General features: G+C 32.4%; 1 protein-coding gene across 1 annotated transcript in view; it reads left to right on the top strand.

Moving 5' to 3' along the window:
* LOC114334129 (alanine--tRNA ligase, mitochondrial) overlaps positions 1–13,485 on the top strand; it is a 43,609-nt gene that overhangs the window by 22,935 nt on the left and 7,189 nt on the right. The window contains exons 9-10 of the mRNA XM_050649957.1: positions 6,181–6,382; positions 8,057–8,202. Coding sequence (XP_050505914.1) covers positions 6,181–6,382; positions 8,057–8,202 — 348 coding nt within the window. The remainder of the gene's footprint in view (positions 1–6,180; positions 6,383–8,056; positions 8,203–13,485) is intronic.

Raw genomic sequence — 13,485 nt, 5'->3', positions numbered from 1 at the left:
TTCTCAAAGTTCGCAACACCCTGTGGAATAGTCTAGCATTTATAAAATACTGAAATTAAAAACCAACTATGGCCTCAGGTTTTCTTAACATTTTGTTTTTAGATTCATTCGCTTATGTTGGATAATAAAAAAGTTAGGCACTTTAACAACTAGCCATGTTCGTCATCAGTACAGGGGTGTTTAGAAATAAGTGCGGCAAAGTTTAAGGAGTAATTTTACATATGAAAATAATGAGAGTTTGCTTTATAATCATATGTCCGCAAACGCTTCGTTTCCGAGAGAAGGGATGCTTAATTTTTTTTACAAACTGACGATTTATTTATTGCTTTAAAACCAGTTGAGATATGCAAATCAAATTTGGTGGGTTTTAAGACGTAGTTATTGCACATTTTCAACGAAAACTTTTCGTTTATAAATTTGCAAAAGTCTGTGTGTTATTGCGTTGCCGCTCCTGCAATACTTAGAGCAGGTGTATCGATGGATTTTTATGTAGTTTTGCCTTCTGAATCCAAATCTGAAAACGGCATTTCGATATATCTAACCGTCTTCGAGATAATCGACCTCAAAGTCTAAAATGTGACGTCACAATCCGGTTATCTCCTACAGACGCACTAAACGTCAGCTCAAATGGTTGATTAGGAAGTAGGCTACTTTTTTTTTAAATCTCGATTTGCCAAGCATAGGTTATTTACATTTGAGTTTGACACTTCGTGAATGTCAAACTAAATTTTAAATTAAGTATTAATAAAACATCAATGACATTTGATAGTGAATTTAATTATTATATAAAATAAATAAGATGTTCAAAAATACAATTTGAGTATAAATATTTTAAAAGCAATAATTTATTAACAGTTTTAAAACGGTTTATACCAGTATAAATACGGCCTCCCCTTTATGATAAATGGACTGTTCCATTTGCTATAAAATTAAAATATTATGTATACCTAGTCGTTCCCTACTGGATAGTGATTGTAGAAGGTAATTTTTTTGTTTTTTAAGAATTTTGCCGAAATTGGCAAAATTACTAATTATTTAGTAATAATTATTAACTATTTAGAAATTATTTTTTTGTCGAATTGGCAAAATTATTGACTAAAATCACTAGCCAGTATTGTGTCTGTGTACATCCTTCTAATGGAAAAAAATATTTGAAGATTTTTCTCAAATTATGGATACCAAGAACATTTTCATTTATAACTCTTTTATTTTTAATTTGACAAATAAAAGTTATTCTTCATAAAAAGCTCTTCTTGTTCTAAGATTTATGATGCAACCGCGTCCCAAAAGTAGGGGAACGGTCGAATATTTCGCGAACTAAACATCGGATGGAAAAACTGAAAAATACGTGTTCAATCATTTTCAAAAATCTATCCAATGACACCAAACGCCAACTCCCACTACACCCTTTGGAGGTGGGGTGGGGGGTAACTTTAAAATCTTAAATGGAAACCCCTAGTTTTTCTTGCAGATTTGCATTCGTTACGTAAAAGTAAGCAACTTTTATGCAAGACATTTTTTCGAACTGTGGATAGATGGTAAATAGTAAATATATCACATATTTACATAGGTAAATTATAGAAACGGTCTAATATATCGAGAAATACAATTCTAAATAAGAAACCAAAAAACAGGTTTTTAATATTTTTCGAAAACCTATCGATAAACACTAAACATTACCCTCCAACGCACACCCTGGAGGTGGGGTGGGGGGTAACTTTAAAATCTTAAATAGCAACCCCCACTTTTTATTGCAGATTCGAATTCGTCATGAAAAATTAAGCAACATTTATTCGAAACATTTTTTAAAAATGCTGATAGATGGCGCTAATAAATCGTATTTTTCCAATTAAAGCGCCATCTATCAACAATTCTAAAAATTGTTTCGAATAAATATTGCTTAGTTTTTCATGAAAAATCCGAATCTGTAATAAAAAGTGGGGGTTGCTATTTAATATTTTAAAGTTACCCCCCACCCCACCTCCAGGGGGGTGGGTTGGAGGGTCATGTTTAGTGTTATTCGATAGGTTTTCGAAAAGTATTAAAAAAATTTGTTTGGTTTCTCATTTGGAAGTGTATTTCTCGAGATATTAGACCGTTTCTATAATTTACCCATGGTATCAGGATAAATCGTTTTTCCCAATTATAGCGCCATCTATCCACAGTTCGAAAAAATGTTTTGAATAAAAGTTGCTTACTTGTACGTAACGAATCCAAATCTGCAAGAAAATCTAGGGGTTTCCATTTGAGATTTTAAAGTTACCCCCCACCCCACCTCCAGGGGGTGTAGTGGAGGTTGGTGTTTGGTGTCATTGGATAGATTTTTGAAAATGGTTGAACACGTATGTTTCAGTTTTTCGATCCGATGTTCAGTTCGCGAAATATTCGACCGTTCCACTACTTTTGGGACACCTTGTATAAAATTTTATTAATTTTATACGAGGTATATAAAAAATATGAATTTCGATCAAGAGTAAACTACCTTTATAGTTCATAAAATTTAAATTAGAATGATATAATTGCACATTAAAACATAATTATTAATTCTAAACTACTTTTCATAATAGAAATTTTCCATATTATGAATTAAAATACGTAAATATACAAAGTTTTCGTTATGACAATGCTCTCATTTTCAGCTTGTTTGACATACAATTAAGAATTTAATATTCACCATTAGCGCGCAAAGGGTATTATGAACGATTATATTACCCGTATACACGCCAATGGTGAATATACAATTCTTAATTGTATGTCAAAAAATGTGCAATAACTACGTCTTAAAAGCCACCAAATTTGATTTGCATATCTTAACTGGTTTTAAAGCAATAAATAAATCGTCAGTTTGTAAAAAAAAATTGAACATCCCGTATCTCAGAAACGAAGCGTTTGCGGACATATGATTATAAAGCAAATTGTCATTATTTTCTCATGTAAAATTACTCCTTAAAGTTTGTCGCACTTATTTAGAAACACCCTGTACTGCAGTGGCGGCTCGTGACCTCAGTATGCGGGTAGGCTACACATATACTTCGAGTAGGCGACAAAAAATATCCTACAATTTGTAATACATTTTGAGCCGTCTTGCAATACTAAATGTAATCTATGAGCGCAACAATGTGTAAAAATTGCTTTTGGAGCATCTACTTTAATTTTTGATTGTAATCCGTTTAAAGAGCCAGCCATTACACTTGCTCCATCGTAAAATTGAGCAATTTATTTATTTTTGTAATCATATGGCTCAAGCACGTTTGAAATTAAACTATATAGAGCGTCTGCAGATCTATTCTCTAAAAACCCTAAAAATCTTTCTGTTACCTGACCAACTTTGTTAACAAAACGGATTGTTAAAGTACACTGTGATTTTTCGGTTATAGTGTTTTTACTACAAAAGCGATATTACGTAGGTCAAAATTTTTGACGTAAGAGAACTGTCAAAACATTAGAATGTGACTTTTCATTATTGCCATGTTTATAATAAACATGGCAATAATGAAAAGTCACATTCTAATGTTTAGAAAAACATTAGAATGTGACTTTTCATTATTGCCATGTTTATAATAAACATGGCAATAATGAAAAGTCACATTCTAATGTTTTGACATGTTTATAATAAACATGGCAATAATGAAAAGTCACATTCTAATGTTTTGACAGTTCTCTTATGTCAAAAATTTTGACCTACGTAATATCGCTTTTGTAGTAAAAATACTATATATCAGTAGTATCGTCCGCTAGTATAGAAAAAAATTGACTTTCATTAATTTCTGTTGAAATTTCATTTTTTACGTAATCGGCAAGGCAATCTATTAAATCATTTTGTATTGTTTTTGACAAACCCGTGAACACCCCTTCTATTTTTTAACATGATCCTGGATTTCCTGATCGCGTTTAACTACTAAATTAAAAATTTCTTTAAAATTACCCATGTTTGAACAATTATGGCTCTCATCACGACCGCGAAATGAAAGTTCTTGTTTTACTAACAGAATTGTAACATCAATTTCTTCAACTTCTTCAATCTTTTTCAACTTCTTCATTATATATCTTATTAGATAGAGAAATTTGTCCAGCTAAAGCACTGTCAATAGTTTGTTTATTTTTTTCTAACCGTTTTAAACCTAAGCAATTGTTTAAATGTTCTTTCGAAGATTCATGTTTTTTTACACTAGCTGATAAATTTTTCAAATCTGAATATCCCTGACTCACCCAAACATTTTGCTTCAAATTTGAGAGCAACAGACAAGGCCAACAGAAAAGTGAATTTTTAAAATAACTTCCGCTTAGCCATTTATGATTTTCATACCATATTGTTTTAAACGATCTCGAAAATGGTCGATTGTCTTTTGTCTTATCTGTGGATAAAATTGTTAAATTTGGTAAAGGCCGGCCCATTGAAATAATTTCTGATCTTTCTTGATTTTGGCGCCTTGAAAAAGGCGTCTTGATCAAACTGCATATTACATCGTTTAAAATATTCATATTCGATGACTAAAGTTTTTCCACCAATAAAACTAACACACCTACGTTTCAACAACGTCAAATATTACTTATTTTATTTATGTATCAAATAATAATTTACTCTTCGAATAAATTGATAAGTTAACAATTAACCTCGCTTTAAATTTTTAATTATCTATATAATCTAATAACACAATTCGTCAGTTTAACTTTAAATTATCCAAATTGTATTGAAGCACAATAAAAATATAATGGACGACTGACAAATAACTATTCACAGATTTATTTGTCGTCAGTGAATTATTACTAAATTAATATAAAATTAAAATGCCCTTCAATAGACCGATCTCAAATTTACCTGTTTATTATTCAGTTTTCATAAACAAATTTAAATTGTCCTACCTAGTTTTATTCAATACTTAACCTACTAATAACAGCCAAAATCAAAAAACAATTATTTAAAACAGTTTCACAAGACACAAGAGAAGCAACTGATAAAATTTTGTAGGTCCGGCTATAAAGGCCGCGTCTCACCATCAAATAATTTGATCAAACAGTTTGAGCAAACTTGACGTACTTGAGGAAGTACGTCAAAGTGACGTCACAATTGCAGTTTTTTTGAAATTCTAAAAATCTGTGCTCTCACTATCAGTCTAGTTTGATCAAATTTTTTGTATTGAGTTGTCTAACTTGTTTGTACTTTATTTAAAATTAAAAATTTTCATTATTATCCACAATGAACACTCAGGATGTGACGTCACTAACTGTCACTTTCAGTTTGCTCAAACCAGTTTGATCAAATTATTTGATGGTGGGACGCGGACTTAAGACTCTGTGCCGATCCGCCCGCTTTCAAAATCGTAGAATACGGTAGCTACCAGCAGACCTGTAGCAGGCCTGCTCGCGTAAACAGAGAGAGATCGCACGTTAATTCGGTGTTGGCGTCGTTCTATTTCAGGCTACGTTTTCAAGTGCCTGACCAAGGAAGAATATAGGATCTTATACAGTACTACTGATACTACAAGGAGCGTACAATAATTATAACTACGGAGAAAATTTTTTGGATATTTTTAAAAATAATTTGGATAATTTTTGCTATTTTATCGTAGGTATTGTGTCAAAATTTATAAATTACAATTTTGAAATAAGTAATTTATATCAATAATTTATATTATGGTACTACATTTGAAGAGGGTAGGCGGCGCCTACCTTGCCTACCTCGACGGGCCGCCCCTGCTGTACTGATGAAGGACATGGCATGAAACACCGTGTATTGATGAAGAACATGTGTAGTTGTTAAAGTACCTAAATTTTTTATTATTCAACATAAGCGAATGAATCTAAAAACAGAATGTTAGAAAACCAGAGGCTATAGTTGGGTTTTAATTTCAGTATTTTATAAATGCTAGAATAGTCCACATGGTGATGCGAACTGTGAGAAAAAACACAGTTTGATTCGTACACCCGGTATACAATGACAGTTTATCTGTCTAGCAACAATATTATTACAGCGATATTGTTAATGAATAAGGCTATAACATGGTAAAAAAAAATCACTTAAATCGGACAGCAGGTTTAGGAAATTCGAGACATGAAAAATGACCAAATTTTTAAGTGGATCGATTTTTTTGCACCCGAGTGTATATTATAAGAATTTCTTTTGCAATTCTACCTAATGGTTTTATATTCAACTTTTAATCGTTTTTTGTCTACTTTTAGGGAACCATGTTGTGGTACACATGTTCTAAATACGGCAGATATAGAAGATTTCTGCATAACTAATATTAAATCTTTAGGAAGAAGTACTTCATCGTTAACAGCTGTGACAGGTGAAAGAGCACAATTAGTTAGGCGTAATGGTACTCAATTAGTGGAACAGATAGAGGCGTTTTCAAAACATGTGGATGATAATATGGATAAGGTAAAAATATGTAATTTTGTAGTAGGTTGTAATCACAAAAAAGTCATTTTTACTGCTTTTCCCTCTAAGGAGTATCTTATGTGTTCTTGATCTGAGCAGCTCTTCTCTTCAAACACATGCCATTCTGATATTAAATTGCTCAGAAAATTTGAGGCTATTGTAATGCATATTACTTCCTTTCTAATTTTAGTTATGAAAATCGGTTTTTTGTCTACATTTAATATGTCTAAATTATTTGCCATAATAAATTGCATTAATGACTCATCCCTTCCGATGAGAAGCTGCATCCCTGTTTTCCTGAAGCGGCTCACCAGCTTCTGAAGGAAGATAGGCAGTACCCAGAATAATCTCTTGGTCTACTTCCCTCCCTGATCTTAACTCTTACTGCCATCAGGTCACTGGAACAAAAATTAATTAACGGCAGTATTTCTAACCCCTTCTGACAGTCACACAGATCCGGGGACCTCAGTAGATCTACTGTAGATCAGTTCTCCATTTAACCCAAAATCTTTCACCTCCCTTAGGTTTTTCAAGGTTTTTTGTATAAGGGTAATATCAAGAGGCCTCCCAAGCACTACAAGGACTGCCTTGCAGTGTTAGAGGTTAATATGAACTACCCTTAGACTTATCGTTCTTGACTTGCATATCTCTGAAGGTTACCCTACCAAGTCCATAGTAAGTTTGTAGTTCTTTCCCTTCAGCTTTCTGTAGGTTTCTTCATCTATAGAGAAGACCAGGAGCTGATCCTCTCCTCAATTTTCATGCTAACATGGACCAGTTCTGTATCCTCAGCATCGGATTCAGAGATGCTTATAGCACGCCCTAATCATTTGTGAATCAATGGATTGCTAAGGGATGAAGACCAGAACTCTGGTTCTCACAATACTTACACATCACCCTATATACAAGTATTATATTTTTTATTTATTCAATAATTTCTAAACAAAGTAAGTTATCAATCGAAGTAGCACAGAAAACGACAATAAATATCGTTCCCATACCACTAGATTGACAACAGGTGGAATACTTTCTTTGGTTACAACCTCCCGAGATTTTCATACAGGATAAATCATACAGGATGCTGAGGAAATTAAGATGAGAGAATTTTAAATGATTCACAAATCATCTGCTCAGCGTCGTAAAAGTTCCAACAAGAAAGATTCCTTTCTTGTTGGAATCTTTCTTGTTGGAACTTTTACCACGCTGAGCAGATGAGTTGTGATTTATTTAAAATTTTCACATCTTAATTTCCTCGGCATCCTGTATGATTTATAAATTTTGAAAATCTCAGGAGGTGTAACCAAAGAAAGTATTCCACCTGTTGTCAATCTGGTGGTATGGGAACGATACTTATTGTCGTTTTCTGTGCTACTTCGATTGATAACTTACTTTGTTTTTCGGTAGATGGCTCTAGTTCATCCGTGACATTTCTTTCTTTGCAATTCGGAAACGCCCAATGTGTGATGCCTGGAAAAGTCGGAGAGAAGAGGATATGGGACTACTGATGAGGAGGAAAAACCTCCGAAACCGGTATAGACTCTTCCTGCACTCTCCGATTTAACCAGAGCATTATGCAGCTGCCGCATTTTCGTGTTGCAAAGAAACTGAAAATGTTTATACATTTTCAATATGTAATTTCTGTTTATAACTAATAATGTATATTTTACGTTTTAGCAACCGATACTCGATAAGTTACTTACAAATCTAAGATCACAATTAAATAATTCTGGAGATCTTCCGGTCACCACTAAAGTAAAATGTAGTGATAAACTTGATATGATCAGTAGGAAAATACAGCACGCCGAAACTGAAATACTCAAGTAAGTATACATAGTTCCTTATTGAGTTTGTTAGCGTTGGATACAGTGGACAAACAAGAATCGGAATAAAAGCAAACAGCCTATCGAGATACTTGAAAATTCCTGACAACTGTTACACGTATTGACTGATTTGATTATGATTTATATTTTTTATACACTTATATTTAAGGGCGTAGGCGCAAAATTTCGGCTGCAGTGTTTTTAAATGCATTCATAAATATTTTTTTTTAATTTAAACGCAGAATCACGATACACTCACACCGGTATGCCGGCTGAAGATCCTAAAACCCGTCGGCCTGGCGCATTGATGTCACTGTGAAGCAAGACGAACGCGCGAAATACATCAGACAGCTTTGTTAACGGTTAGACACAGTAATTCGATGGTGATTTAATTTGAAATTTACGTTTGTATTATTTGTATTATATAACCAAATAAGTTAGATTAGTTAAAGTAGTCAGTTAAAATAATATAATTTAGTAATTTAATATAATAATAGGTATAATGTATAATAATTTAAATAATTTAATTAGTTAAAATTGATTTGTTAAAAATATTTTTTTTTCTGATGTATCCCATCTTATGAAACTTTGAAGGAATCATTTGTTGGACAGTGGGTTTTGGCTAGACGGTACATTGATTGACAAAACTTGTTTAGTGAAATTGCTGGATATATCTACAACGGGTCTATCAATAGCGTATAAAATTACCAAACATCATTTTGAACTGAAAGGTTCTCAGCGACAAAAAGTTAGACCTGCAGTCCAATTGCTATCACGCTCTGTTTCTAAAGCAGTTGAATATTGTGGTGAAAATGGTTTGATGCTGGTGAATACGCCTTGGAAAATGGTTTCAGATTTTATATTATTAATAAATAATTGGTTCGACCTACTTAACTCTCGGTCAAAATTAACGGGAAATTGTCCAACAAAAAATGTTTTTGAACAGATCTGGAAAACCAGAAACAGTTATTGACAGAAGTATCAAAAATAATTGTAGGTCTGGATCCCGCGTATGAAAAAAAGTTGATTAATAACAAGCTGAAAATTTGTTAATAGCTTAAGGGTGTCTAGTCGGATAAACTTTGATATATGGGAACACTGGAACAGGGGCAGTTTTAATTGTGGAACAGGTTAAAAATTTGGAACGGTCATAGCACGAAAACGACACATTTATTTTGTCCGACAGGATAGACTTAAACTCTCCGAACAGAGATTAAACTCTCATGCAAAAATCAGACTGCTATTTATCACCTGTCATAATTCCTGCAATTTGTTTTTCATTGTAACTTCCATATTCTAAATGTTCCACTCATTAAAACGCTCATTTGGTGATAAATAGCAGTCTGATTTTTGCATGAGAGTTTAATCTCTGTTCGGAGAGTTTAAGTCTAGTCTGTCGGACAAATTAAATGTGCCGTTTTCGTAGTCTGACCGTTCCAAATTTTTAACCTGTTCCACAATTAAAACTGCCCCTGTTTCAGTGTTCCCATATATCAAAGTTTATCCGACTAGACACCCTTAAGCTATTAACAAATTTTCAGCTGGCTATTAATCAACTTTTTTTTCATATGCGGGATCCAGACCTATTGGTACTATGACCGTAGGGAAACACACATCTTTTATTCCATTCCAAAAAGGTATATTGCTAACAAATAAATCTTTGGAGCAATAATACGATTATCTTCATGTCAATTATAAAGTAGATTACGTTTTAACATCACGGCTGAACCAGGATATAATTGAAAACTTTTTCTCTTGCATTAGAGGAATGGGGGCCAGTAATGACCATCCTCATCCCCTAGATTTTATGTATCGACTGAGGTGGTACATACTAGGCAAAAACTCAGCTGCTGTATTTACAGAAAATTTAAACACCGAAGAAGACGGAGAAGACTGTTTGATAAAACCTCTAGAAGAACATCAAGATAATAATGCAACTGAGAATATATAATTATTGTTTAATACAAGGTATGCTGGGAAGCCTAAGGCAACATTCTAATAATGTAGAATTGAGGGCAAGCATAATACCTGTTTGAGTAAAGGGCACATATTATAAATTGTACGTTTTTCATTGTAACTTCCATATTTTTTAAACTAACTTTGTACAATTTTAATACCTGTAATACTGTTTTAAATTGTAAAAATTCATAAGCTAGACATTTGTTTTCTTTTTTATATTTACAACAGATTACAAACTGAATGTTTGCGCAAGCAATTTTACATTTTCTTCAAACAAAAACCGTTTTTTCAGTTCATGTTTAGTCATTAATTTTTTATTTATTTTTACTTATATATTTAATGGAATTATGTTTATGTAGCTTTTAATACAATTTAAATTAGCATTACATTATATTAATTTAAATAATAAAGTTTAAATGCTTTCTTTATCTTCTTTTAAGCGAATATTATATTGTATTATTCTCGTAAACCAATATTACTGATGTTCAAGTTGCTTCGCAGTGACGTCACAGTGTGAGAGCAATAGACTTAGCATTTACTTGCTTTCTCTGCGTGTCGGCATACCGGTCTGAGTGTATCGTGCGCAGAATGAAAGATTACATTTTTACTGAGGGCCGAACATCCCTTAGAATAACCAAAAAGTTTCTTTTGAATGAGTTATTTGAAATTAAAAATCACACTAAATTTTCTCTTTTTTTTCACCCTTGTAACTTATCAAAATAAACATTATAGAAGTTTTCAGGGACTTATGGCCCTCGATAATATGAACTCTTTCATTCTGCGTTTAAATTTTTCAAAAATACCTAATCAAAAAAAAGTAATGCATTTAAAAAGTATTGTAGCCGAAATTTTGCGCCTACCCCCTCAAAGAAAATCACTGAAATTATATTTTATGTATTATTTGCAAGATTTTGGAATTACCCTTATTTATTATTTTTTAAAAACTTAATTTATATACATTTATAAAATAAAATACAATGCAATGCAATCAGAATATCAATTTACATTACGACATTAATTTATCTAATAAACCGACATTAAAATTACAACCGCGTTACAAAAACAACAACTGAATACGTTCCAACTTAAAACTTATATTAGACCGGACAGTATCGTCGCCCCCGCTAGCGAAATTATTCCGATTCGATTTTTTTGCACAAACTTATTCAAAGAGAGGCCCCTGTTAACAGATCCACAGGGTGCCAGGCAGTACCGTGGTCGAAAAATTGTTTAAACAATTTTTTTAAACAAATTCTAGAAAATAATTTTTTCATTTCGAACAATTTTTTTAGATAATTTGGATCATTCTGAGCAAAAAAGGGCTCTTGTTATTTTTCTCTTAAATTGATTGTTGTCGAGTTATATGCGATTAAAAATTTGAAAAATGCGAAAATGGCTATTTTCATGGCTTAATAACTCGATTAAAAATTATTAGTATAAAAGTCAAAAAGTAACCAAATCAAGTTTCAAACCCCTTCTTTAAGGTCCTGAAGAGATTTTTGTCATTATTTTATTACAAAGCTGTTATTTTTAATTATTAACAATTAGCGCTATAGTCCAGGATGTATCGTCGCCCCCGTTAGTGAAATTATTTGGATTCGATTTTTTTTGCACAAACGTACTCAAAAAGAGGTTCTTATAACATATGCATAGATGCCGGGCGGTGTCATGGTCGAAAAACTGTTTAAACAATTTTTTTAAACAAATTCACAAAAATAATTTTTCACTTCGAACAAATTTTTTTAAGATAATTTGAGACATTCTGAGTAAAAAAGGTCTCTTGTGATTTTTCTCTAAAATTGATTGTTGTCGAGTTATACGCGATTTAAAATTTGAAAAATGCGAAAATGGCCATATAACTCGACAACAATCAATTTTAGAGAAAAATCACAAGATACCTTTTTTGCTCAGAATAATCCAAATTATCTAAAAAAAAATCGTTCGCAATGAAAAATTATTTTTGTGAAATTGTTTAAAAAAACAGTTTAAACAATTTTTCGACCACGACACCGCCCGGCACCCTGTGGATATGTTATAAGGACCTCTTTTTGAGTAAGTTTGTGAAAAAAAATCTAATCGAAGTATGTAGTTTCGCTAACGGGGGTGACGATACAGTTGGACTATAGCGCTAATTGTTAATAATTAAAAATAGCAGCTTTGTAATAAAATAATGACAAAAATCTCTTCAGGACCTTGAAGAAGGGGTTTGAAACTGATTTGGTCACTTTATGAATTTCATAATAATAATTTTTAATCGAGTTATTAAGACTTGAAAATGGCCATTTTCGCATTTTTCAAATTTTTAATCGCATATAACTCGACAACAATCAATTTTAGAGAAAAATGACAAAAATGAAACATTTTTTTCTCAGAATAATCCAAATTATCTGAAAAAATATTGTTCGAATTGAAAAAATTATTTTTGTGAATTTGTTTAAAAAAAATTGTTTAAACAATTTTTCGACTACGGCACCCTGTGGATATGTTATAAGGACCTCTTTTTGAGCAAGTTTGTGCAAAAAAATCGAATTGCAATAATTTCCCTAGGGGGGCGACGATACTGCCCGGTCTATATTTATATGATTTGATTTTGTTCCCGAACCATCGATGCAGCTTTTTTACCTCGCCGCGTAAACTCTAGACTTGACATTCGGGTTCACGGCAGTCTCGATCCTTCTATTCGCGAACTCAAGCGAGGGTGCTGCCGCTTATTTGGAACTAGAGGAATTGGAATGAAAATTTAAACAAATCATCTGTTAACCTATGTATTAACGTCGTTTGAATGCTTGTCGGATGTGTTTATTTCATGAATGATTTACTTATATCAATTAATTACATCAATAAAAATACTAATTACATCAAAATACGTTATCCCAATTACATCGGCCATTTTCATGCAACTGCACTGCCAGCTATTGGGACCGTGCAAGTTCGGCAAAGCGACCTCTATTTCTACGCTCTGTACTTTTATTCGCACTTTTAATTATATTGGCCAATTATATTAGTCCTGGTTGCTGGATAATTGTCAAGACCATAGTCCAAAAAAATAATAAGAAGAAAAAATAAGATGCATGTTATGTTTAGCAAACGTAAACAATTGTATGTAGTAAATAAAATCAGTTATTAAAATGCAGTACTGCAAGCAAAATACAATTAATTAAATTTACCTTTATATAATAATTGCATATCATATCAATATTGTGGAGCAATATATAATTTATCTGCGTCAATGACAGAAGGTATGAAATATACGTCAATTTGACAATTTCAATTGACAATATGAATTATTTAAGATAGTTGCAATATTTCTCCGCGACTCGCGCA

The sequence above is a fragment of the Diabrotica virgifera genome, chromosome 4 (assembly GCF_917563875.1).
Source record: "Diabrotica virgifera virgifera chromosome 4, PGI_DIABVI_V3a".
Taxonomy (NCBI): Eukaryota; Metazoa; Arthropoda; class Insecta; order Coleoptera; family Chrysomelidae; genus Diabrotica; species Diabrotica virgifera.
The sequence above is the reverse complement of the archived record's forward strand: the minus strand, read 5'-3'. Positions and strand labels throughout refer to the sequence as shown.